The 23,262-nt window shown below is 36.9% G+C and overlaps 1 protein-coding gene across 1 annotated transcript in view; it reads right to left on the reverse strand.

Annotated features, from left to right (window-relative positions):
• Window positions 1-23,262, reverse strand: part of bmpr1ba (bone morphogenetic protein receptor, type IBa) — a 58,799-nt gene that overhangs the window by 9,887 nt on the left and 25,650 nt on the right. Inside the window, exons 4-7 of the mRNA XM_081365467.1 lie at window positions 18,705-18,934; window positions 1,549-1,699; window positions 1,368-1,467; window positions 198-300 (exon numbers count right to left, since the gene is read on the reverse strand). Coding sequence (XP_081221593.1) covers window positions 198-300; window positions 1,368-1,467; window positions 1,549-1,699; window positions 18,705-18,783 — 433 coding nt within the window. The 5' untranslated portion in view covers window positions 18,784-18,934. The remainder of the gene's footprint in view (window positions 1-197; window positions 301-1,367; window positions 1,468-1,548; window positions 1,700-18,704; window positions 18,935-23,262) is intronic.

Genomic DNA, 23,262 nt, shown 5'->3' on the forward strand with positions numbered 1-23,262 from the left:
TAAATTGTAGTTTTTTAAAGTAAAAATGCAGAACGTTTTCTGTGATGGGTAGGTTTAGGGTTAGGACATATAATATACAGTTTGTACAGTATAAAACTCATTATGTCTATGGAAAGTGCACATTAAACATGAAAACCCAACATGTGTGGGTGTGTGTGTGTGTGTGTGTGTGTGTGTGTGTGTGTGTGTGTACTCACTGGGTGTTCGTAGGGGAGGCAGTGTTGGGTGTAAGTCTCTGTTACAGTAGTCCTGATCTGTACAGCACTCTAGTGCTCGCCGCTGTTTAGAGTTCCCTGTGTCCTAAACACACACACACACACACACACACACACACACACACACACACACAAACACACACACGTTATATTAACACATCAGGATATTTTAGGCTCAGCAACATACACAATAAAACAGAATATGCCGCATGAGATAATGTACTGTAGGGGTGATACTTGAAATGATTGGGGAAAAATAAGCAGTGATATTACTGGTTAATATAATTTTGCCCAATAAAACAAGGGACATATTTTAGAAAGTAAATAGGATCGGTATTGTATTTTATGTTGAATTAAGTTTTGGATTGTATTTTGTTTTGTGTTATGATAAGGAGAAGTGTAAAGCAATAGTTCACTCAACACATGTACTATAGATTACTATGGTGATTGTTGTAAAAATAACCATTCGTTTTTACAACATGGAAAGAGCCGCTGTTAAACTGCTGAACTATCTTCATTTGTTTTGCATGGAAGAAAGAAAATCACGAGTATGGAAACTTGTTTCCACCACAGAATAAAAAAACAAATAAAAAAGGTACACTACTATTAAAAAGTTTGGAGTTTTTGAAAGAAGTCTCTTATGCTCATCAAGGCTGCATTTATTTGATCAATATTACAGTAAACACAGTAATATTGTGAAATATTATTATAATTTAAACTGTTTTCTATTGTAATATATTGTAAAATGTCATTTATTCCTGTGATCAAAGCAGAATTTTCAGCATCATTACTGCTGATTTGCTGCTCGAGAAACATTTCTGATTATTACCCATGTTTATATTTAATATTAATATTCTTGTCAAAACTAATCTTGCCACTCTTGATTTACTATTTACTAATTTTAAGATACAAAGTTGTATAGTGACAGACAAGGTCAGAATTGTGAGTTATAAAGAGGCAAGGGTGAATAAATGACAGAATTAAAATGTTTGGGTGAGCTGTGCCAGTTGAGGTGCAACACATACAGAGTTTGTAAAGTGGGCGTTTAATTCCCCGTTGGTTATATAAGGCTTTTGTTTCGTCAGTGCTTGAGGACTGATGCACCAACACTTAAGTAGTTTATTTTGGAAATTAGAATAGTTTATGACTCACTCGGCACTGAAACTCTGATCCGACCAGACCCAGACACCCTGACGTCACCACAGCCGCTCCACCCTCTTCCTCCACCATAGTGAAGCAGAACCCGTCCGTTCTGAACACACGACACACATGTATTACTGCGTACGGGACGTGTGAAAGTGTGGTGTAAGTGTGGTGGCGTGTGTCCTTATACCTGCATGTGTTATTAGTCGAGTCCTCCGGGCAGTGGTGATAACAGTAACACCACAGGAAGCGCTGAGGTAGAGCCGACGCATCACTTCCTGTCTCCCGATGTTCTTCCACCTTCCCAGTATTCCTCAGCAGCATGGTGTCCAGAACATTAGCTGGAGATGAACAGAAATTGGAAACGAGTCAGTTATCTGCCTTGCAAGATGTCTGTCAGAAACTCGCACAGCATTTATCCAACTCAAAAATTTCCTTTTTTAGAAAAGTGATGAGAGACCGAACTGAATAATTACTCCAGATTTACAGACTCTCAGGATCAAAACACACAGCTTTGAAGTATGAAATGTATGGCATCTGGGGAAATATGGCTGCAAATATCACATCACTCTCACTCTTTCATCTTCAAATATTCACAGGGAGAAAAGGCCCAGAGACATTTACAAATTAAACTAAAAGATGGAAATGAAGTTTGGACAGTCTATCACTTGTTTTGAAGTGATATGAAGAAGTTATTTGAGTTTGTTTATTCTTCATAGTCATAAAGGCTTCAGAATACAAGAGGTGGTGGCAGATTAAAAGGACCTACACTGCAAAATCATATATTGCAGATTCCATCCTAAAAAAATTGCGGTGATAAACTAGATTAATTAGGCAAAGTAATTTTTGCTTTGTAAAACTGAAATAAAAACAATATTTAGACCATTTTAAACTAAATTTAATTGTCAATGCCTCAAAATAAAAAAATAACAATAAAATAAAAAATAATGAAGATTTATTAGTTTTAAGTGATAACTTTGGCAGATCAAAGTGTTAAATAAATATAATAAAACACACACTATATATATATATATATATATATATATATATATATATATATATATATATATACACACATACACACATACACACAGTATTCACGTACAGATATTGAATAATCAAATGTAAATTATTCCATATTTTATTAAATGTAAACTATTTTATTCGGGGATGATTTTTGGGGTATAAATATAATTTATTCTGAAGCATTCTCATCATTGTTCTATCAGCATCTATCTATTTATCTATCTATCTATCTATATATCAGCTTCTATCTATTTATCTATCTATCTATCTATCTATCTATCTATCTATCTATCTATCTATCTATCTATCTATCTATCTATCTATCTATCTATCTATCTATCTACAGTATATATATATATTATAAAGTATAATAACCTTGCTGCGAGCACAATTGAGCTTTTGTGTCCATGAGCGAGACACTTAACCCCGGGTTATTGCTGCTGTAATTAGTGCATGGTAAATCACTTTGGGTGAAAAGTAAGTAACACAAAATTATAATACAGGGCTGTAAAGTTGATGTGTGTGTTTTCCTCTCCCTCTGAAACTAGAGCGCACGCACACACACACACACACACACACACACACACACACACACACACACACACACACACACACACACACACACGCGCGCGCGCGCGCACACACACACACACACACACACGCGCGCGCGCGCGCGCGCGCGCACACACACACACTGTTTTAAATGGCCACAAAGGTGCTTATAGAAGCTGACCAAACACCCTTCAGTCAAAATAACTGCACATCTGTGAGCTGTTAAAGAGAGAGGGGGTGCTGAGGGATGGTGTATATAATTTTGACATCAAGACATAAAATAAAGTTGCTTATTTCATGGCTTTCTGGAACATTTGATTCTGTTAGGTCAATTGTGGCATTCAGTGGTCAAATATTCTTGTATAGTTATGCTACAAAATCATGTTTATATATAGTAAAAAACACATTTTTTGCCCATCTGTAAACACAGACTGTACAATAAATCAAGCAGTAAAATGCAATATGAACAAACCAATTAATATTTTTCATAACATAATTGAGAAACTATATGCAAAGTGTGGTTAACATATGATAAGTGGAAACTAAAGTTTAGCAGACACTGCTAAACCATATGTATATTAGTGTGCATTCACAAATATAAACTTTAAAATGAATTATATATACAGTCTATACACTTTTTTCCAGGAATAATAAAATATTTAAAATAGATCAAACTCAAATTAATACTTCATGTCCATAATGTACAGTCATATTACATAACAGTTGCGTTGCTCCCCCTGTCTGGGTTCATTTTGCGATAATGACCTTCTGACGGTACATTATGTTACATTTAGTGTGTTAAAATCTCTTTCAACAAACTATTCCCGTCTTTCACCCTTTCTATTACAAACCATCACTAGTCTAAACTCACTAATGCACTGCTTATATTACAGTCCCGAACACACAGCTTTAGTCTGGATGAAGAACGGAGGCTAGTCTGTGTGTGCGTCTAAAAGCATCCCAGTATGTCGAACACACGTAATCAAGGGACAACTTTAATCCTACAAAGTACAGACACACTTACACAGACATGTGAATGTATAAGACTCATTCATGTAAAGGGCCCCGGGACGTAAACACACACACCGTGAGTCTGATGCACTGCTTAATATCTCATCCCATCCCTGTCTGATCCATTCATTTCCCATACGCATGCACACTTCATGAAACACACACACACATAGACGCAGACGGATTTGGCCCTCGCTTGCATAGTTAAGAAAGCCCTGTGAAAACAGTCGTAAACACAGTCGCCGCTGCGAGACGTAACGTATAAACAGAACAGCTCATTTATAACCGCTAACCGGAGAGCGCTAGCTTACACATATACAGTCAACAACCTGCTAAAGAAGCTTTTAGTTTGTTTGGTCTTTGCTTGAAGAGTTATTGATTTCACACTTTTTTCTACTCTGTATTAAAATCCTTTCACTCTAAACTTCTGAGAGGCTTTATCTAAACCCGGAGGCTGACAGAAATAAACTAGTGACATGGCTGTTTTTGGCTCTGTTCACAACAAGGCAAGAGGCGTGAATCTGGCAAAGCGGATCCGCGATCCTTGGTTTCTCACTGCGTCACTCTCCATCTGGCTGTCAGAGTCATTTACATCATGTAAACACTGAAACACAGACTATTTGACTACTTTTCTGGATGACTAGTAAATTAGTAAAAATGAGAGGACGCGCAAGCCCTACTGAAGCGAATCTGTTCTGAACATACAGGACATTTAAAGCAGACAAACACAATATCACATACTTTATTTTATTAAAAGCATTAAGTGTTGTATGATAATGTAATGTTAAAAGAAAAATATGAAATATATTCCATATTCCATTGTGTTCAGCTAAATGTACGTGTCGACCGAATAATAGTGTCTTTTTGTTTCAAAGTTAAATGTTAAACAGAACAATGTAGAATATAAAAATTCTGAAAGTTATAAAATGAACATTTTAACAAAAAGAAGAAATGGTTTTATGTTTGAGAAATTATAATTGATTTGTTTTTATTATATAAAATAGTTTATATAGTGTGTTTATGCTTAATACATAATAAAACAATTTTTTTATAAAGAATCAAATTCTGTTAATGATTTGTTAGCTTATAAAAATATACATATTTAAATATATATATATATATATATATATATATATATATATATATATATATATATATATATATATATATATATATATATATATATATATATATATATATATATATATATATATATCCTAACATGTATCTAAATATATTCTAAATATATTGTGTTCAAAAAAGCTCATTTAAAATAAACAAACAAAAGATGTTTGGGACATCATAAGTAAAAATGCTTTATGAAGAGACTAAATATGTCTGTACGATTTTAGATAAATAAAATAAAATAAAAATAACAAATTAAAAAAGCAAGTAAAATAGTTGGTTACACTATTTTAAGGTGGCGTAGTTACATTGTACTTATTCAAATAAGTACTGAGTAACATTAATTAACTACATGTACTTACAATAGAGTTACGGTTAGGGTCAGGGTTTGGTTTAAAGTTAGTTACTTTTAATAATGCATAATCGTTACTATAGCAAGTACATTTAGTAACGTGTAACTAAGTCGCCTTAAGATAAAAGGGTTTGATTCACAAAGACTCAAATGTCTTGATTCACATCTAAACATGAAAAAGTTGGATTTCACTATTTTGGGATTAGATGTATTTTAGGACATTCTACCGTAATTTTAATTAGCCGAATTAAATAACAATAGAAGTCAACAGGGTGTCCCCAATTACACAGAAAGGCACACATGTGATTATGTGTGTTTGAAGTAACACATCCACACATACGCTCCACCAGAAAGAGGTGTGACCTTTAACCCAAACCAAAATCAGTATGCCACAGTCAGGCCTTACACACCTGTCAATCAAAACCTAGAGCCATCAATCAAACCCGCAGGGGTCTGGAGATAATGAGCGTACACGGGTGAAAAGAAAAAGATCAATACAACCGATGCAAGAAAGTGAAACTGCAATGGGCAGAAGAAAAGATAAGACAGGATAATAGATTAAGAAGAACAGACAAAAGAGAGCTACAACTGTGTCTTTATCTGCTGGGCTTTGTCAACCGAGACCGGCCGTCTGAATGGGCCTGAACTCAATCAAAATCTCTTTTTCACTCTCTGTCACTCTGATGGTTGAATAAAACCCCTGAGGACAGAGATTTTCACACACAAAGAGACACTTTTCATTCCTTCACACAGCCAAACAATCACTGCGAATCTGTCAGAGCAGCCCGACTGCTCCGGAAATCTGCTTCCCGCTCCACATTCACAGTCTTGTCTACGTGTGTGTGAATCTATTATGAAGATTTAAAGGAGCCTAATGTCTATATACCGCATCTGGGGAATGCTGTTGATTACCACAGACAATAATGTCGACTCTTCCCTCAGTTTGTAAAAGCAAATGGGAAATGTGCCTGCAGGGATGCACTTACAATGGAAGAAAAGCAGACAAGCAGGTCAGAGGGTTTAAAGGCACAAATGCAAAGATGTATTTTTGCTCTAGCACTTGAAAGAAAAACTTGTAAAGCTTGAAGTACTTTTGATTGTGTTACCGATGTAATTCCTATGGGTGGAGTTTTAGATGTGTGAATAAGCCTATTTTGGTTAAAGCACCAATACATATTAAGTTATTTGAGCTGTAAAGTTGTCCACAAATTCCTTTTGAGCCAAGACTACTTTTTCTTATCGATTTAATTGTGTTTTAGAAATGTGGTGCACCTATACTAAGTTTCTCCGCCGATACCGATAGCCGATTATTCTGAATATCTGCCGATATTATATATAATATATACTAGAATATCTTTTCTTAAGGAAAAAAAAACTGTGCCAACTAATGTAAACTATACAGGGAACCCTCTCATTTGGTACATGGTTATAATATTAGAGGTTAAAATTAACAACAGGGCTATTATATTCAACTGCTATTTATTTTCAGATATAATCACAACACTCAAATAAAAACTGAAATAAAGCACATAAGGTAATTTTAATAAACTTGTCTTCATGACAAATGTATTCAAACATACATTCATAACAGTAAAAAAGTACTGTTATTTTATAGCTACACAAACTGTGAACATTGGATAACTTTCCTGAGGTAATCGCATATTGTTTACAAGCTGTTTTACTGACGTCTTTCCACCGTTGAAACACTGATTGGAGATTACATGAGACATGATTCATTTCAGTAAATTGTACTGTATCTTTCAACATAACTTTTATTGTTCATATTTTTCCGTGCATTAACTTTTTACAGCCTCACGTCACATTTAAGAGCGTCAAACTGCCATTTATTGTTTGAATTTAGTGATAAAATGGACATAATTTGAAAAGCTGAGACTTTGTTTCTTACCAGAAGTAATAAAGCACAAAGCTCTTTGTGATTACTGGACGGGAGGCTCGCTACAAATAATGTTTGGTGTAGGAAAAAAACGCAGATCTGGCAACCCTGGTTAGAACTACGGGTGATTCATTTTAACTGACGGTTGCTATTTTAACTGTTAAAGGAGAACTCCGGTCAATTTTAACATTGAGCTCATTTTTTGGTAAATGTGGAGTGCTGTCAGTACAGAGAACAACGACAAAAATCGGTGTTGCCTACACCGTGTTATCCTCTTTTCGAAGTCCATAGTAGTCGATTGTCGAGTTCACGCGCGTGATCATAGGTAACTAAACCTATGCGTGTGAACTCGACAATCGACTACTATGGACTTCGACCGAAAACAGGATGTAAATACAGGTATGAGCGCTGGCTGAATAAACATCCTTTTTATTCATATCTTTCACATCTACTGCAGTCAGATTCACTCGTGTTCACTCTGAAGGAATCACTCACATTTTCTGTGCACTTGTAATGACACATCAAGAATGTTAAGAGGCTAAAAGCAGGTTTAAAACTTGCCCCATTGAAGTCAACAGGGTGCAAATTTTAAAAAGAGGATAACACGGTGTAGGCGACACCGATTTTTGTCGTTGTTCTCTGTATTGACAGCACTCCAAATGTACAAAAAAATGAGCTCAATGTTAAAATTGACCGGAGTTCTCCTTTAATGCATTATTGTCACATTAACTTCGACAGCCCTAAATTCAACACAAGAGAGATTTTCTTCACACACAGTATGAGTTGCAGTCTGACACGTTTTTCCATCCTCTTTTATAGAGATTGACCGATAATTGGTTGTTCAGTTTAGTTGTTATAATTGTCGAAAACAGAAATAAAACAATAAATAAATATCAGTTCTATATACTGGTTATTGAGCACATACATATGCAAATAATTATTGATATCGGTTATAAAAAAAAAATCAATATCAGTCGATCTCTACTCTTTTGAATGACAGGATATAATCGGCCCTGATCATTAACTGTTTTTAAACAATTGGCCGATGCCCGATAGAGAATATAATTACTTTTATCGGTTGATAACAAATACGGGCTGATATATCAGTGCATCCCCATTATGATTAAACCACAAAAATTCAATCTTTCGTAATGAAATAAAATTAAATAAATAGTTATTTGAGCTGTAAAGTTGCCTAAAAAGTCCAATTGAGCTGCGACTACTTTTTTAAGTGGATGAACTTCTGGTTATGTACAGTATTACAGATTGTATACCAATGTGTGGTGTTTTAGAAATGTGAAGCTCCAATTTTGTTTTTTCATAAAAAATATATGTATATATTAATAATAGTTAAAATAGATTTAAAAATAAAATAGTTATTTGAGCTCTAAAGTTGTCTAAAAAGTCCTTTTAAGATGAGACTACTTTTCTAAGCAGATGAACTTCTGGATGTGTTATTAATGTTACTGTGTGTGTGTGTGTGTGTGTGTGTGTGTGTGTGTGTGTGTGTGTGTGTGTGTGTGTGTGTGTGTGTGTGTAGTTTTAGAAATGTGATACTCTTATTTTGATTACACAGCCTTCCATTGTAACGGTATTGGTATAAACACATTCCTAATTAGAGCATACATGAAACATACATCTGCAGTCGTAACAGGCTGACCCTGTCTCTCGTTTGGTGAGGTCTAAAATGCGCCCCTGGTTTCAGACCCGTCTGTTTCCATGGCTCCTAAGCGAGTTCAGCAACTGTCTGTTATGTAAATAAAGAAAATTCCACTCATATCTGGAATGAAACGGCGTCTGGAGTTCCAAGTGATTTTGACTCTTGGTAAAAACAGACTGGTCTACATTAATTAGCTGGTGTGGCCGTGATAACCTTGATTTCAACTTACTAGAAGCGATTAAAAATCGTGAGATGACATAAGTTTGCTGTAGGGTGATGAGACTGTAATTGCCTTAATCTGAAACTCACACACAGGCACCAGAGGTTGCAAACAGAACTTCATTTAAACACCCACAGACACCATATTAAGCCAGCAAACACCCACTGAACGCTGCTATTAACACACCGTGAGCATGAGGGATGACTGTGCAGAAGGTTCATGTGCAAACCATTGCTTTGTGTATATATATGCCGAGATGTAATTTACAAGGTCATCTTGAAACTCAATCACCTGACCCTGAACATTCCAGCAACCGTTCACACACACACACACACACACACACCGCAGCAGCCACACTCTATGAAATATAAAATAAACACAGCACTTTCAAATAAACAGCAGAAGGAAAACTCAAACTTCCATTTCAGTGACATGAGAGAAACAAGAAAGACCCTCTGGCCAATAGTGAAAACAGAGAGCAAAAACAAAAGGAAACAGAAAGAGAAAGAAGGGTTTCTACTTAAACTTCACTAATGCATCTTTCACTACTACCAGACTAAGAATTAGTGGGCGTACACACAGGACCTGCTCTTGTATATCTTGCAGTCACATGTGCCGTTGTTTGGTGAATTTGCACCGGCGAAATAGAGTCATTTTAATCAGAATCCACGTGATCGGGAAGATTTCCCCTCACAGATTTTGCAACGGGTTCAATTTCTCCGCGTTGACCAAAGCTGTTTGGATCGAACGGGACTTCTGTGTGAGCTGTTCCTCATGCATTGACACACTATTGACAATATGCATTTTTTCACTGAAATGTTGCTAATGTGAACGTACCTTTAGGCATGACTCATGGCAGAGTGAGTGTAACCACTTTAACCACTAAATCATTCATTTGATATGATGGTTAATACATAAGAAAAATATTAAGGGCATACATTTACACTCAAACAATTTTTTTTATTTATCTTACCACTGAAAAAAATAGTCCCTGACACATAAACTTACCTAGTTGAAGGTTATAGTCAGATGCTATGGGTGCTGAAGAGCTGTTTCATATTAAAGGTAGGGCCGGCAATTTTCGGAGCGGCTAGCAATAGCAAGCTAGCTTTGAAAGCATAAGATCCCACCCTCCCTACAGAGCGCTTCATTCGCACCGAATGCAATGATTGGACGAACATTTTATGGTCCTATGCCTTCCACAGACGATACATACATTATATATATATATATATAGACCACTTAACTTAGTGATTGCTATCAGGATGTGAAGAGATTTTCAACAAGTATAACGAAAAATGTTTTTGGAACAAATCACCTACCCTGCCTTTAATCAAACTAAGCAACAAGAGTAGCTAGCAACCTGGCAAGATAACAATTACTTTCCAGCTGTTAAATAATAAGTAAATGTATTAACATCTCCTCTGATATTGTAGCAGACAAATTACATTGTTGCTTCTGATTGGTCCATCATTTGAAAATTGGTGCAATATAATATGAGAACTTTTGAATTGAGATGTCCATAAGGCACGATTTACATGCATGTGTATATTAGAAAAACAATTATAAAATAGTGCACACAGAATACAAAATGCATTCTTTGTTTAAGCCAACTTAAAGACCTCAAGAAATCAAAATCTTCAGACAATGTCTGACAGCTTCAAAGTCATCTTGAAATTAAAAATGAAATAATACCACTAGTGAATAAGTAGTAAGTCATGGCTGACGGGTTTTGGCTATTTAGAAAAAAAAGTAGGTAAGACTTTCAATGTGTCCTGCCCAAAATGTTCTTCTTTAACAGCGAATATTTCACTTCTCACTTTCTGTTGTGAAATCTGTTCATGATTACTGCATCAGACGCTTTCAGCACAAACTGAAATAAAAGAAGGCACGTAAACCCTCAGCTGGTCGTCCAGGTGGGGCGCTGGAACGAGGAATGAAAGGTGGGAACAGGTGTGTGTCCATGGACAGGGTCAATACTAAAGATAGAGAGATGAAAGAGACGACAGATTATAAAGGACTGAAGATAAAGGCATTAAGATGGACTGACACACAACACCTTCAAATACCAAATCCAGCTGCTTCCTTCCCATGATGCACTTGGGGTTGTGTGAAACAGAGAAATAGAACAGTTTCCCAAACTGGGGTTTGTGAGTTGATGAAAAGCTAATAATTAAATCTTAAAAATGTAAAATAAATGAATATAACAATATTGTGATACAAATAAATGTACACAAAAAAATGTAAAACACTAATATTTAAACTAAGTCAAATTTATTTGTATAGAGATTTTCACGATACACAATGTTTCAAAGCAACTTTACAGAAAACCATGACCATAATGTTTATAATATCTTAATATCTTCAAGCCTTACAGTCGCATTTTGCAGATTAGAGCTGGGCGATAATATAGTTTACATTTTGCAAGGATACAAGCAATCAATCAGTTGAGATTTGGTCACATGGGAGGCACTGATATACGATATACGATCATGTGACCATTAAATGACATTAGAGAACCGCGAACGTCAGATGTGTAGTTAAAATATCTAAAATATTAAATCCAAATCACAGGGGGTACTTCTAGCAAATATTTTATGTGTTTAGCTGACAAAAAAGTTTGTGAATCACTGAAATACTGTATAAGGCTAAAGAATGGACCAATTAGTCTAACTGGTCAGGTACGATGACCTGAGTAATTTTAAATGTATGTTTTATATTTTATTTATTTCATCAAATGTGTATTTTTATATATACAATACATAGTGTCTATTAAATTGGAAAATTACTGTACAAACTGCAAAACAACTACCTGTTAGTTTTCTCACTGCTGGTCAGGCTGGACCAATCACAGTCATTTGTTATTACCGGAAAAGAGTTTGCTGGGACGGATGTCACGTATCTTTAAAATGAAAAGTTTTACAATATAATTATACATTTTAGAGTACAAAAATCTACAATAATACAAAAACGCCAGAGGTCTGAATGTGAACATGAGTGTTGCTCCTCATCATTAACCTCCGTTAATAATACACTACAGCACAGGCTCCAGACTGACTACACACAGAGTGCTGTTTCTGAGTGTTACTCTATGCAGTACCGCTGTTCTCTATCATTAAAATGCCATTAATAAATCAAGAAAGTTCAGGCTCCAGACTGACTCACATACACACACACACCTGAGCTGCATTCAAAATCCATTAAGTGTGTTATCACACAGAGACCGGAGGCTCATTCAGCCTCGTTCTGAGATCATGAGTTCATGCAGGTGAATGCAAACACACTCTCAGCACTCTGACCACAACACTGGACACCCTTTGAACAAAGTCGTCGCTGTCTTCATTATTCCTCATTTTGAGGATTCTGCAAAATATACACTACTGTTCAAAAGTTTGGGGTCAGTGAGTTTTGTTTTTAAAGAAATCAATACTTTTATTTAGCAATGATGCCTTAAACTGATTTTTTTTTTTAAATTACTTTTATAATGTTACAAAAAATTTCACTATTAAATATGCTAAATCTAAAAAAAAAATTTCAACATTAATAATAGCAAATTATAATGATTTCTGAAGGATCATGTGACACTGAAGACTGGAGTAATGATGCTGAAAATTCACCTTTGATCACAGGAATAAATGACATTTTAAAATATATTCAAATAGACAGAAAAATAGACAATAATATTTCACATAATACTGTTTTTACTGTATTGTTGATCAAATAAATGCAGCTTTGGTGAGCAGAAGAGACTTCCTAAAAAATCATGCTAACCCCAAACTTTTGAATGGTAGTATACTTGCTGGATTTGTGAAGTTTATGGCATCATATCTTAATAAGATATTATAATCTTCAAGGTCTGGCTTGACAGTTTAAACATAATTTCACAGAAATTCTGCAAAAAAGAGTATAAGTCAATAATAACAGTCAATTATACAAGGAACTCAGAAAGGATGAAAGCAGCGTTCACCTCCATTGATTTTCAGTCTCTGCAGTTTCCATCATGTTACTGAGCAATTTAACAATTTTAGTGGAGAAAAAAAAAGCAGAGAAAAATGCTTTTCAATGTCATAATTTATTCCAGCACACATAGGAATAATATCTAATCAGCTTTGGCCACTTTATGAGAACATTTTACTGGCGGAAAAAAGCCTTTCACAGAAATCTCCAGTTCATTCATATGGAACGTCCTGTGAAGCTTGTCTGCGTTAGCAACAGTAACCATGGGGGGCAGAGATTAGTGAAGGGTTGATTAAAAAGCATGAAAACAAAGTGATAAAACCATATATTTAGTATGTACAGGATGTGATGTAACAGCCAAGCATTCATGTCTACGCTTAGCCTACTTGCGTACCAAGCCGACGGTCGGTCATCGGCCAACGGTGAGGTTTCAAATTCTTCAGGTATTTTGGCCGATTGAGCTTGTTGAATTGCCGTCCATCGGCGTCGGCGCCATCGGTGAGAGAGAGTACTCTGATTGGCTGTCAGCTGAGCAGACGAGTCAGCACACAGCGCACGAGCGAAAGTGATGAAAGCGAGCAAAGAAGTCAAGACGGCACAGACACAAGGCTATTCTAATTTTACATTATCTTACCTGTGAAAAATATTTTCATATTAACATATTAATTTCATATTCATATTTCATATTCATATTCATATTCACATTCATATTGCATATTTTCATATTTTGTTTTCGGTTTGTATATGCAGTCCTAGTTTCGGTTTCCCTTTTTGTCCAAGCGCTGATATTCGGCTGAAACGCAGCCGACGCGAGGCGACAACACAGTCCGCTTTCGTCTCCGCTAGTTCTTTTACGTTGGCGTGTCATGGCCTTTGCACTATGTTTCAGAATGACTGTACACACTGTATTGTGTTCCCACTTGGCATCAAAATACGTGACTAACAAAATTACATGCAAGCAAATCTCAGTTTCTCGGTATTGTGCCATTTCAAACAAGCTTTTTTTTTTTTTTTTATTCCTCTCTTCAACACCTCGGTCTTTCCCACACTCCAGAGATCCAGTGTGGCGCTGCATCTGCCGGCTGTCCGTCACAATCTCCTGGACTCCAGCCATCAAACCAACTGCAGCTGGACGGCCCATGATATAGTCTCCGTGAGCAACTTAAAGCAGAACATTAACTTTCAAGAGTGACTATGCTGTAAAACTAAATCTAAAACACATCATTTCTCCAACAGGTGTTTGCTGACAGTAAAAAGACAAAGCTATAACGGTCATTATTAATCAGAGCCATCAGAGAATAAACCTCAAAACCTCCCAGGGAAAGAGGTGAGAAGGTGATGAGAACGCTGATGACAGGCAGAGCAGTAAAAGGTGAAGGAGTTTTTCCTCTGGGATGCGAGACATGCCTTCTTTCCAAGCCAAACAGAAATTGAGCGATTCAGAGAGGTGTGACTGAGGACTGAAGACGTCCTGCGAAGACAATCACACAACCTCAAGACTGAAAGGGTTTGGCTTTAATTATTTTCTCACCTGAATCTTTTAGACTTTCTGTGTTTCTCACGCTGTCTGACCATAAATCACCCAACTAAATAAACCAATGTTGGTTCAGGCTGGTTGACCGACATAGTAATGCTGTTCACCAGCGAATCTTCTTGGTGGAACTGGTTGAGTAAGAATGTATTCCTGGTTAGGCTTCTGGAAGTAGCTAGTTGCTGGTCTGAGGTTGGTCTCAGCCTCAGACATCACACCCACGCGCCGTTGGCTGAACGTCTGATGCATATGGCAGACAAACACTTCAAGAACTTCAGTCATCATTTGATTGGTTGAATTTTCCAGGATTTCCAGGAGACGTGTGTGTCGCGTTCTTTAACGGTCCGTCTGGAGACAAAGCCGTCGTGAAGCCAAACCCCCTCATGGAAGAAGAAAGTCGTTCTGTTTACAACTGTGATCATGCGCGCTTATAAGGATCAACTAAACGCTGGACGTTTCAAAAGTATATTTTGTATTATACCATTGTAGCAGTATACTTGCACAATGTTCTTAAATGACTAATGTATTAGATGCACGCTGGTTTGTTATCGTAGGGACATCAACTTTATATTTTCACACCCGTTAATATGACACGTAACAAAACGAACTGTGATTGTTTGTTTTGCATTTCGGTCAGATGTCCTCTTGGGAGATCCTTGGCCAATGAAGCTGCGATGGAGTCCAGACCTTCTGCCATCGGTCTGGCTATGCGAGACTAGTCCGAGGTGGTCTACCAGCCCTAACCAACTTGACCAAGATGGCCAACCAGGCAGTCCTGCTCATCAATCATCTAGAGCAACCAATGAGCACAAATGACAAACTAGGAACCATGCAAAAACAGCAAAAGGGCTGCAAAATTCTGATAAAAACTGCATTTACAGTTTAAAATGAAATCTTCAGGTTTGCTGTGCTTGCTTATAGTGTTTTATAGTCTTTTATAGTGTTTTATAGTCTTTGTTTTATATTGTCTGCTTTATTATTTTCAAATTTCCCTAGTCCTTAAACGATTTATTTATTGTTTATTTTTGTATCATGGTATTTCCTTTTCTGATCTTGGGTTTTATTTGTGTTATGGTAATGGAGGTCTTTTATTTTGACATTCACTCGCGAGAGCGGATATATTGCGCGTGTGCTCCAAACATTTCAGTACGGAATGAGACTCAGACATATATGGTCGTGGCGTCAAAGGTTTACGGTTTGCAAGGAGTTTAAAAGGATTTAGCTTTAAAAGGAGAACAAGGTACGGTTATGGACTTGCTGTTATCATTATGTTGTTGTTTTGATTTGTCTTCTTTATATCAAGATTACTTGTTTGTTGTTGTATTGTATGATGTTTAGGTATGATGTTTAGGTATGTTTAAGTCATTAATCTTACTTATTTGGTTTTGATGTATATTTATTTAAAAGTTTATTCATTTTGGTGTTTTCTTTTCTTTTTTTGTACAAGCTCTTACATTGATTCTCAACGAGTCATGGTGGTGTAATACGTCTTTTGGCGTCCAACGGTGATCTTATCTTATCAAATCAGTCAATCATGCTGCACAATTTGGCCAACAATTATGCAATAATATATCAATATGACTACATAATAATAATAATAATAAGAAGAAGAATAAAATCACTACTTCTATGACTAATACTAATAACAGCACTGTAAAATAAAAGTAATAATATAATAGTAACAATAATATAATAATTACAATATGAAAACATTTAACAACATAATAATTACTATTGTAATATTTCACTGTAAAAAAGAAAATCAAGTATTTAATAAAAATAATAATTATTATAATACTTTTATTTTACAGCACAACTGTTAAATTACAATACTAATATTTGTGGCTGACATAAAAAGTGCTTCTCATTACAAGTTTGAGAAGATGGTTGGCGGATGATCCCAAAATGCACGTTACACGCGAACCAAACTCAAAACACATGCAAAGTTGAGTTTGTGTGTAGCAGCATTTACTGTGAACCGAGCAGACGCCAAAAACACCGGCTCACAAGCTGCTCGCATGTAAAAGAACACAGTGCTGCGCTTTACTCTGAAACAAGCAGCACATATACTTGTTTAATTAAATGGATTTGATAATCGCACTAAGCCATATCATGATTTAGATTTGATTTAAATTAATCGTGCACCCCTAGTAGTTTCTACACTCCACAAGCAGTAGACCTGCATCCAAACACACACAAACATGCGAAGGCCTTGTCAAAAGGGCAGACAGGACGTACTCATCATAGATAGACACACCGTTGGACATGCGTGAGTTTGTTTGGCGGCAGTGGGAGTGACGTGCAGGAGTGATGGAGAGGGTGAGATGCTGTGGACTGTAAATAAAGTCTGACAGAGACACCGCAGGCTCCTCTGCACTCGGTGGACAGCAGATGAGTTCATTGTGCGTCTGGGTGTTGGGAGACAGGTCTGGACCGTGTCTTTATGGGATGGAAAATGATGGGAATGGCTTCACTCTCTTAACCGCTCAGGAGGAGAAAGAGACAGTGAGCGCACACAGGCTAACACAACAAGGATAAGAGCAGTCAAGTCAATTTCCTTCACTAGCTTAGATAAAGTTAAGTTAAGGTTAGTCAAATTTAGCTAAGGTAAAATTTTACTAAAACACAGTGGCTCCAAGGAAAATTTGGATTATAAATATTTATGTTTAAATAATATTTATAATTTAATCATCAAATTAAAATTAAAATATAAAAATTGCAAAATAATTTAATAAAATGTAAGTTATAAAAAATAAAATTTAATCTAATGATTTACTTAATATTATAAATACCAATACTTTTTTTCTATATCATTTAAATACAAATATTATATATTATTAAATGTTTATATTATTGATTATATTATTAATATTTAATTACTTACATTATTTAATTTATAAAATAAATATAATATTTAATATCAATAAAATATATCATTGAATAAAATAACATTTATTACAGCAAATACAAAAATTAGATTCCTTCAATACGCAATTAAACCTATTTCTGGAAGGCACAGTTATTGAATATTAATAGAACAAAAAAAAAAAAGGTCTGTCTAGAAAACACACACACACACACACACACACACACACACACACACACACACATACACACACACACACACACACACACACACACACACACACACACACACAAAAAAAACAAGTGTGTGAGAGAAAGAGAGTCTGTTGTATAAATTAAACTGAGTGATTTCAAAGCTGGACCTCCAACTGTGTGTAAAACAAGTGTTAGGCAGCTGAGAGTCTGGTACAACACTATGAAACGAGAAACACACACAGCAACACCTGGCTGACCATTTGGTAGACCATCTATGAGGTTTGTATAAGCCAACATACAGAACACCATAAAGCACATATACATACTAACAAAGAATGAAAACATGCTTCATAGGAGAGAAAACTCACAGATAAGATCTCATTAATCTCAATCACTTCTCCTAGACAGAGCTGTAACCATCATCACCGGGGACATGTCAATGATCTATTCTTAAACTTTTATGTCCATTCCTCTCCCCAATCTAGCATATTTGATTGCCCCTAGATACCAATGAGACTAAATGGAGAGCAAATGGAAACTTTTACTGAAGTAACCTTTCTCCAAAGAAAAAGACTACAGTATCTCCTATAAAGTCCCAAATGAGAGGCCTCAATCAAACCAAGACAGCAAAGTCTGCAATGAACAATCAGAGATCTCAATATGAACTCAAGTATTTCTCAAGAACAAATGATCTGCTATCCATATTCATTTCATATAGCTCTATACTCTTACTGTACTGTTGACTATTGACTCATCTATTTTTATTTCTCCCAAGGAAATTTTAGGAGAAACATCTTGGTACTTAAATGAAACAACTGAGAACTCAGTTAAAATATCCAGAGCAACATCTGAGTGAATGTGAATGTGTGTGGTCGATATGTAGAGCAGAGACCAGCTGCATTACAAATCCTGCATTAGAAACACGCAGTCCGTAAATTTACTGAAGGTTGACACTCACCCAAGCTCTCCTCCACGAGTCCCAGAAGTCCAATGACCAGCACGCAGACCCAACGCAAGCAAGTCCTCAAGAGATCCATCTTCCGTGTCTGCAACTCCAGGCAGGGAGCGAGTGAATCCCTCAGCTGTCTGCTCAACACACTCTTGAGTGTGTGTGTGTGTATGTGTGTCCGCTACAGAATTTGCGAAACTGCACACCCCACAGCAGTCTCAATCACGGCTTCACACCGACTGCCCAGAGAGAGAGAGAGAGAGAGGGAGGGAGAGGGAGAGAGAGGGAGAGAGAGGGAGAGAGAGGGAGGGGAGGGGATTATTCACAGACTTACACACAGTAGCCTCAGTGTAGTTGGGCCAAACCCCGCCCCCACTTTAAGACCACGCACCCATATTTTCAAATCCCCCTCCCTTTTCCTTTTTTAACCAAACACACCAGTTGCATGGAATACTAGCATACTGTGTCCTGCATACTGTGCAGTATAAAACTTCTTTTTGTGTGTGTAAAAATGTCTTAACTTTTGGCAGCCTGATCAAGTCAAGGTGTTAAAAATCCTATTAAAGATCGCAGGTTAAGTACATTGCATTGTGGGATACAGTATTCCAGTCTGCATGCTGTGCATACTACAAAAATAGTATGCATAGTAGTAAGATTGTGTGCTATTTCAAACGGCCACTATTTCATGCTTGTGATTTTGATTGACAGCTCAATTCAAATAAAAATGCATGGTTGATTAACATTTAAACTGGAGCGACTAAAACGCCACCACAATACCATTGTTTCTGCAGTTAATGGAACTACAATAAAAATGCAGAACAGGCTGTGCAGATCGGAACAGTCCAAACACTTCAAGAAAGGAGAGAGAGAGAGCACACACTAAAACTAATAAACAAGCAAAACAATGAAAAAGAGGTCAAACAAATGAACACAGCTCCCTCTTACTGAGGCTTCTGGATAACCAATCAACCAGTAAATCTGCGAAACACACACACACACACACATTTCTGCCAAACATATCGAGCTGTGATGGAGGTCATCTCTAAGCTTTGACCTGTGACTCTTCTTCCGATTTGTACTAGGTTGACCTTTAACACATATCAAACCCAGTCCAAATAAAGCTGGAGAAAAATAAAATAAAATAACATGTACGTTTTGTTCCTACATAGGCCACACACTCATTCAAGTTAAATATAGTTGTCACTTTTCTTCTAGACACTTTATCTTGTTCTAGAGTTCAGTTTTTAACTGGAGTGGCAACCAAACGTTCAGAAGGGCTTTTCACACTTGAGAAAGTTAACCCTGGGTCATTCTAAACCCCGGGTAAACAGGGACCTGGGCTATCTTCGCTGTCATTATACAGTACAAGAGCGGCCTCTAGAGGCCAAATCACTGACACCTTGTGGAGTTTGTTTTGACACATGAGCGGGACACCGCAGGTGCGGATTTAAAACACAGAAAAACAAAACAGTACGTGTACAGTACATGTTTTCATATCGTTACAAATGATTTCATTTGTTGACTAAATGCTGGATTGGTAGAGAAAGAACAGCAGTATGTTTGCTGTCAATTCTGAAAGGACACAAACATTAGTAGTTCCTCAAGCGGTTAAAACAATGTGACAAAAATACACGGTCAAGTCTGACCCAAATGATTAATGTCACGATTGTTACCCTCTATTTGCATTCATTTATATCCAGCTGGTCACTTTTATGCATTCGTTAACCAGCGAAGTTGCACATTTAATGCTAGTGACACGAGAAAGCATATTGTATGGTCATGCAGCCGATAAAAACAAATCAGAAACGCATTCAATTTCAGTTCTTTTTTATCGTCTCTGTAATACATATTTTGTTATTTTGAATCTCTCTGCCCAAGTAGCAGTGCTTCGCCTTCAGAGAATATAGTTCCCAGTATGTATACGGTTAGAAGATGGCTGTGTCTCATGTGACCTTGTTATTCGTACACGCTGTGACTATACAAATCACAACATGTAAGTAGGAAAATGTTGGCGTTACTTTGTCACTTATTGGGAGCAGTATGCTAGCCGGAGCCGTTTACCTCCACTCTTTGTGCTAAGCTAGGCTAGCGGTGGGTGCGTCAGACAGAGTTATGGCACGCACGGAGATGAAAATGGACTTATCTAACTCTGGGGGATACAAAAAGTCCCAAAAAGTCGCCGTGTTCCTTTAATGTTGTTACCTAACTGTTGCCAATACCTAATTTTACACGGTAAAAGTCACGAGAAACAGCTGTGGTAGAATATGATGTCAGAATTAAATAAAAAAGAAGGAAAGTAATGAACCTTATGAACTCCTCGCTTCATTTTGTTCACTACTTGCTGATATAGTTAACTAAACCGCCGTGCTCTACACAGGAATTAGAGAACGAGTGAACAAGTCAGCAATGAGGGAAGATTCCTGTGCTTTAGTCGACCCCAACTCTAGGGCTATTCAGAGTCAGGGAATCAACTCTTTTGGAGTCGAATCCCCATCACTCATTTTATGTTACTTTAAAATGTAAGGACGTAGCTTAGGGATTGGAGCAGAACTACAGTGTTTCTATTTATTTTCTGTCTGTTTATGATGATCAAACGAAAAATCCAATGTATCAAATCAGCAAACACACATTCCCCACTGAAGCCATAATGGCACCGGCACCCTGACTAACACCCGCCGATCCGTTCCATCTGTTACCCGGCCCACACAACAAACTCATCTTCCAAATGTTTGCTCCTGTTTTCACAGCTGACAGAAGCGATGCGTTAGTCTGCTATAGGAGCGTTTGTCAGCTTTTGGTTCATGTGAGTGTGTGTTTTGATGCCATTAGGAGAGGTGAGTGTGTTGTCGCTGCCATTATGTGGGGTCATAAAGCGAGGTGTTGATTGTCCAAATGTGGAGGCGTAAGAATAAGCAGCAAAAAATAGACCTTCAGCTGTCTGAACAACACACGCATGCTTTCTAATACTGTGATCTCCTAAATAGCACTGAAACTAATAAAAGCATAAACAGTTTAAGCCTGTGGCTGCTCAGACAATGGCTCTGTTCCTAAACCTAGTGAACTGGCTTTGTAAATCGTATTTTAAGGCTGTACTCAAAGATATCTTGGGCAAATTGTAAGGCAGCATTGCATTTATCTGGGATTGCAGTGAAAGCAATGCATTGCAACAAGCTCAGTCGGGAAAAATCACTGGCAGACAAAATGAGAGAATGTAATTATAAATACTTAACACTTTCATACAATACAAGGTTTGAATTTTAAATGTAATTTATTATCAATCAATGTGATCATCAATCATATCAATGTTTATGTGGTTGTAACATCACATATGATGCAGCTCACTATGCTTTGGAGCAGAGCTTCTGTGTGTATGTGTGTGCGAGAGAGTACCTCAAAGGTCAGAGGTCAGTGTAATGACCTGAAGAGCTTCAGCGACCTCACACCTGTTTGAGATCATCCGTTTGGTCACATACCATCACACACACACAATATACTCCAGTGTTGTCTGGACCAGTATTTAGCAGTTAGCCACTGAACTCACAGCTATCAATAAGCAATGCAACGTCCAATTTGTGAACGAATCATTCATTTGAACCGGTACTTTTTAATTAAATGTTCAAAACAAGACAGTCTGAATGAATCTAAGCTATGTTCGGAATGGCATACTACTAAACTATTTTTACAGAATCCAGTATACTGAGCACGGTAGTGTATGCTCACTACTACAGCATATACAGGACACAACCAGACCACAATGCAGAGATACAAGAGATATTGTATCCCACAATGCAATGCACTTGACCTTCTTGCTTAACATTTTGAATGCAAAAATGTGAAGTCATTTTTACATAAAATTGGACTAAAAATACAAAATACCTGTTTTAGCTCCAACATAATGTCCGGGACATGCACATATGTGACATACTATTGTTTGAATAATAAGTGGGTGAGTAAATAATGACTTCCTCATTTTTGCATGAAAAAAATCCTAAGTTTGTCATCTAAATTAATCATAACCATTTCAATGCACTAAATGCTTGTTGTTTTGCATTTTATTATTGTCTAGATAGAATCAATGGAAATGGTCAATGGCACACATACAGTGAGGCAGAGCGCGTGTGTGTGTGTGTGTGTGTGTGTGTGTGTGTGTGTGTGTGTGTGTGTGTGTGTGTGTGTGTGTGTGTGTGTGTGTGTGTGTGTGTGTGTGTGTGTATGTGTGTTAGCGGGCCGTGAGGGGAATGTGTTAGAGTTCAACATGGGTGAATGGAACATAATCAGCACATGCAGACTGCTCCACATTTATTCTGCTTAAACAAAGACAAACACGCACACACTTTCACACACTAACGAGGGCCATAGCGGCTCCGCTGCCACCTGGCTCATCCCTCCAATTAAGCATTCCCTAACGAGGTGCCAATTAGAGGAAAAGAAAGAATGATACAAAAGCAAAGGGTCGCAGAGGGCAGAAAACATTAAACAGAGAGAGAAAGAGACAGAAAACAAGGCAAGAGGAAGTAATAGCAATTACACATGACAAGACAGAACGCAGACAGAATTGTGTCTGTTT

Source organism: Scardinius erythrophthalmus (assembly GCF_964197995.2).
Source record: "Scardinius erythrophthalmus genome assembly, chromosome: 5".
Lineage (NCBI taxonomy): Eukaryota > Metazoa > Chordata > Actinopteri > Cypriniformes > Leuciscidae > Scardinius > Scardinius erythrophthalmus.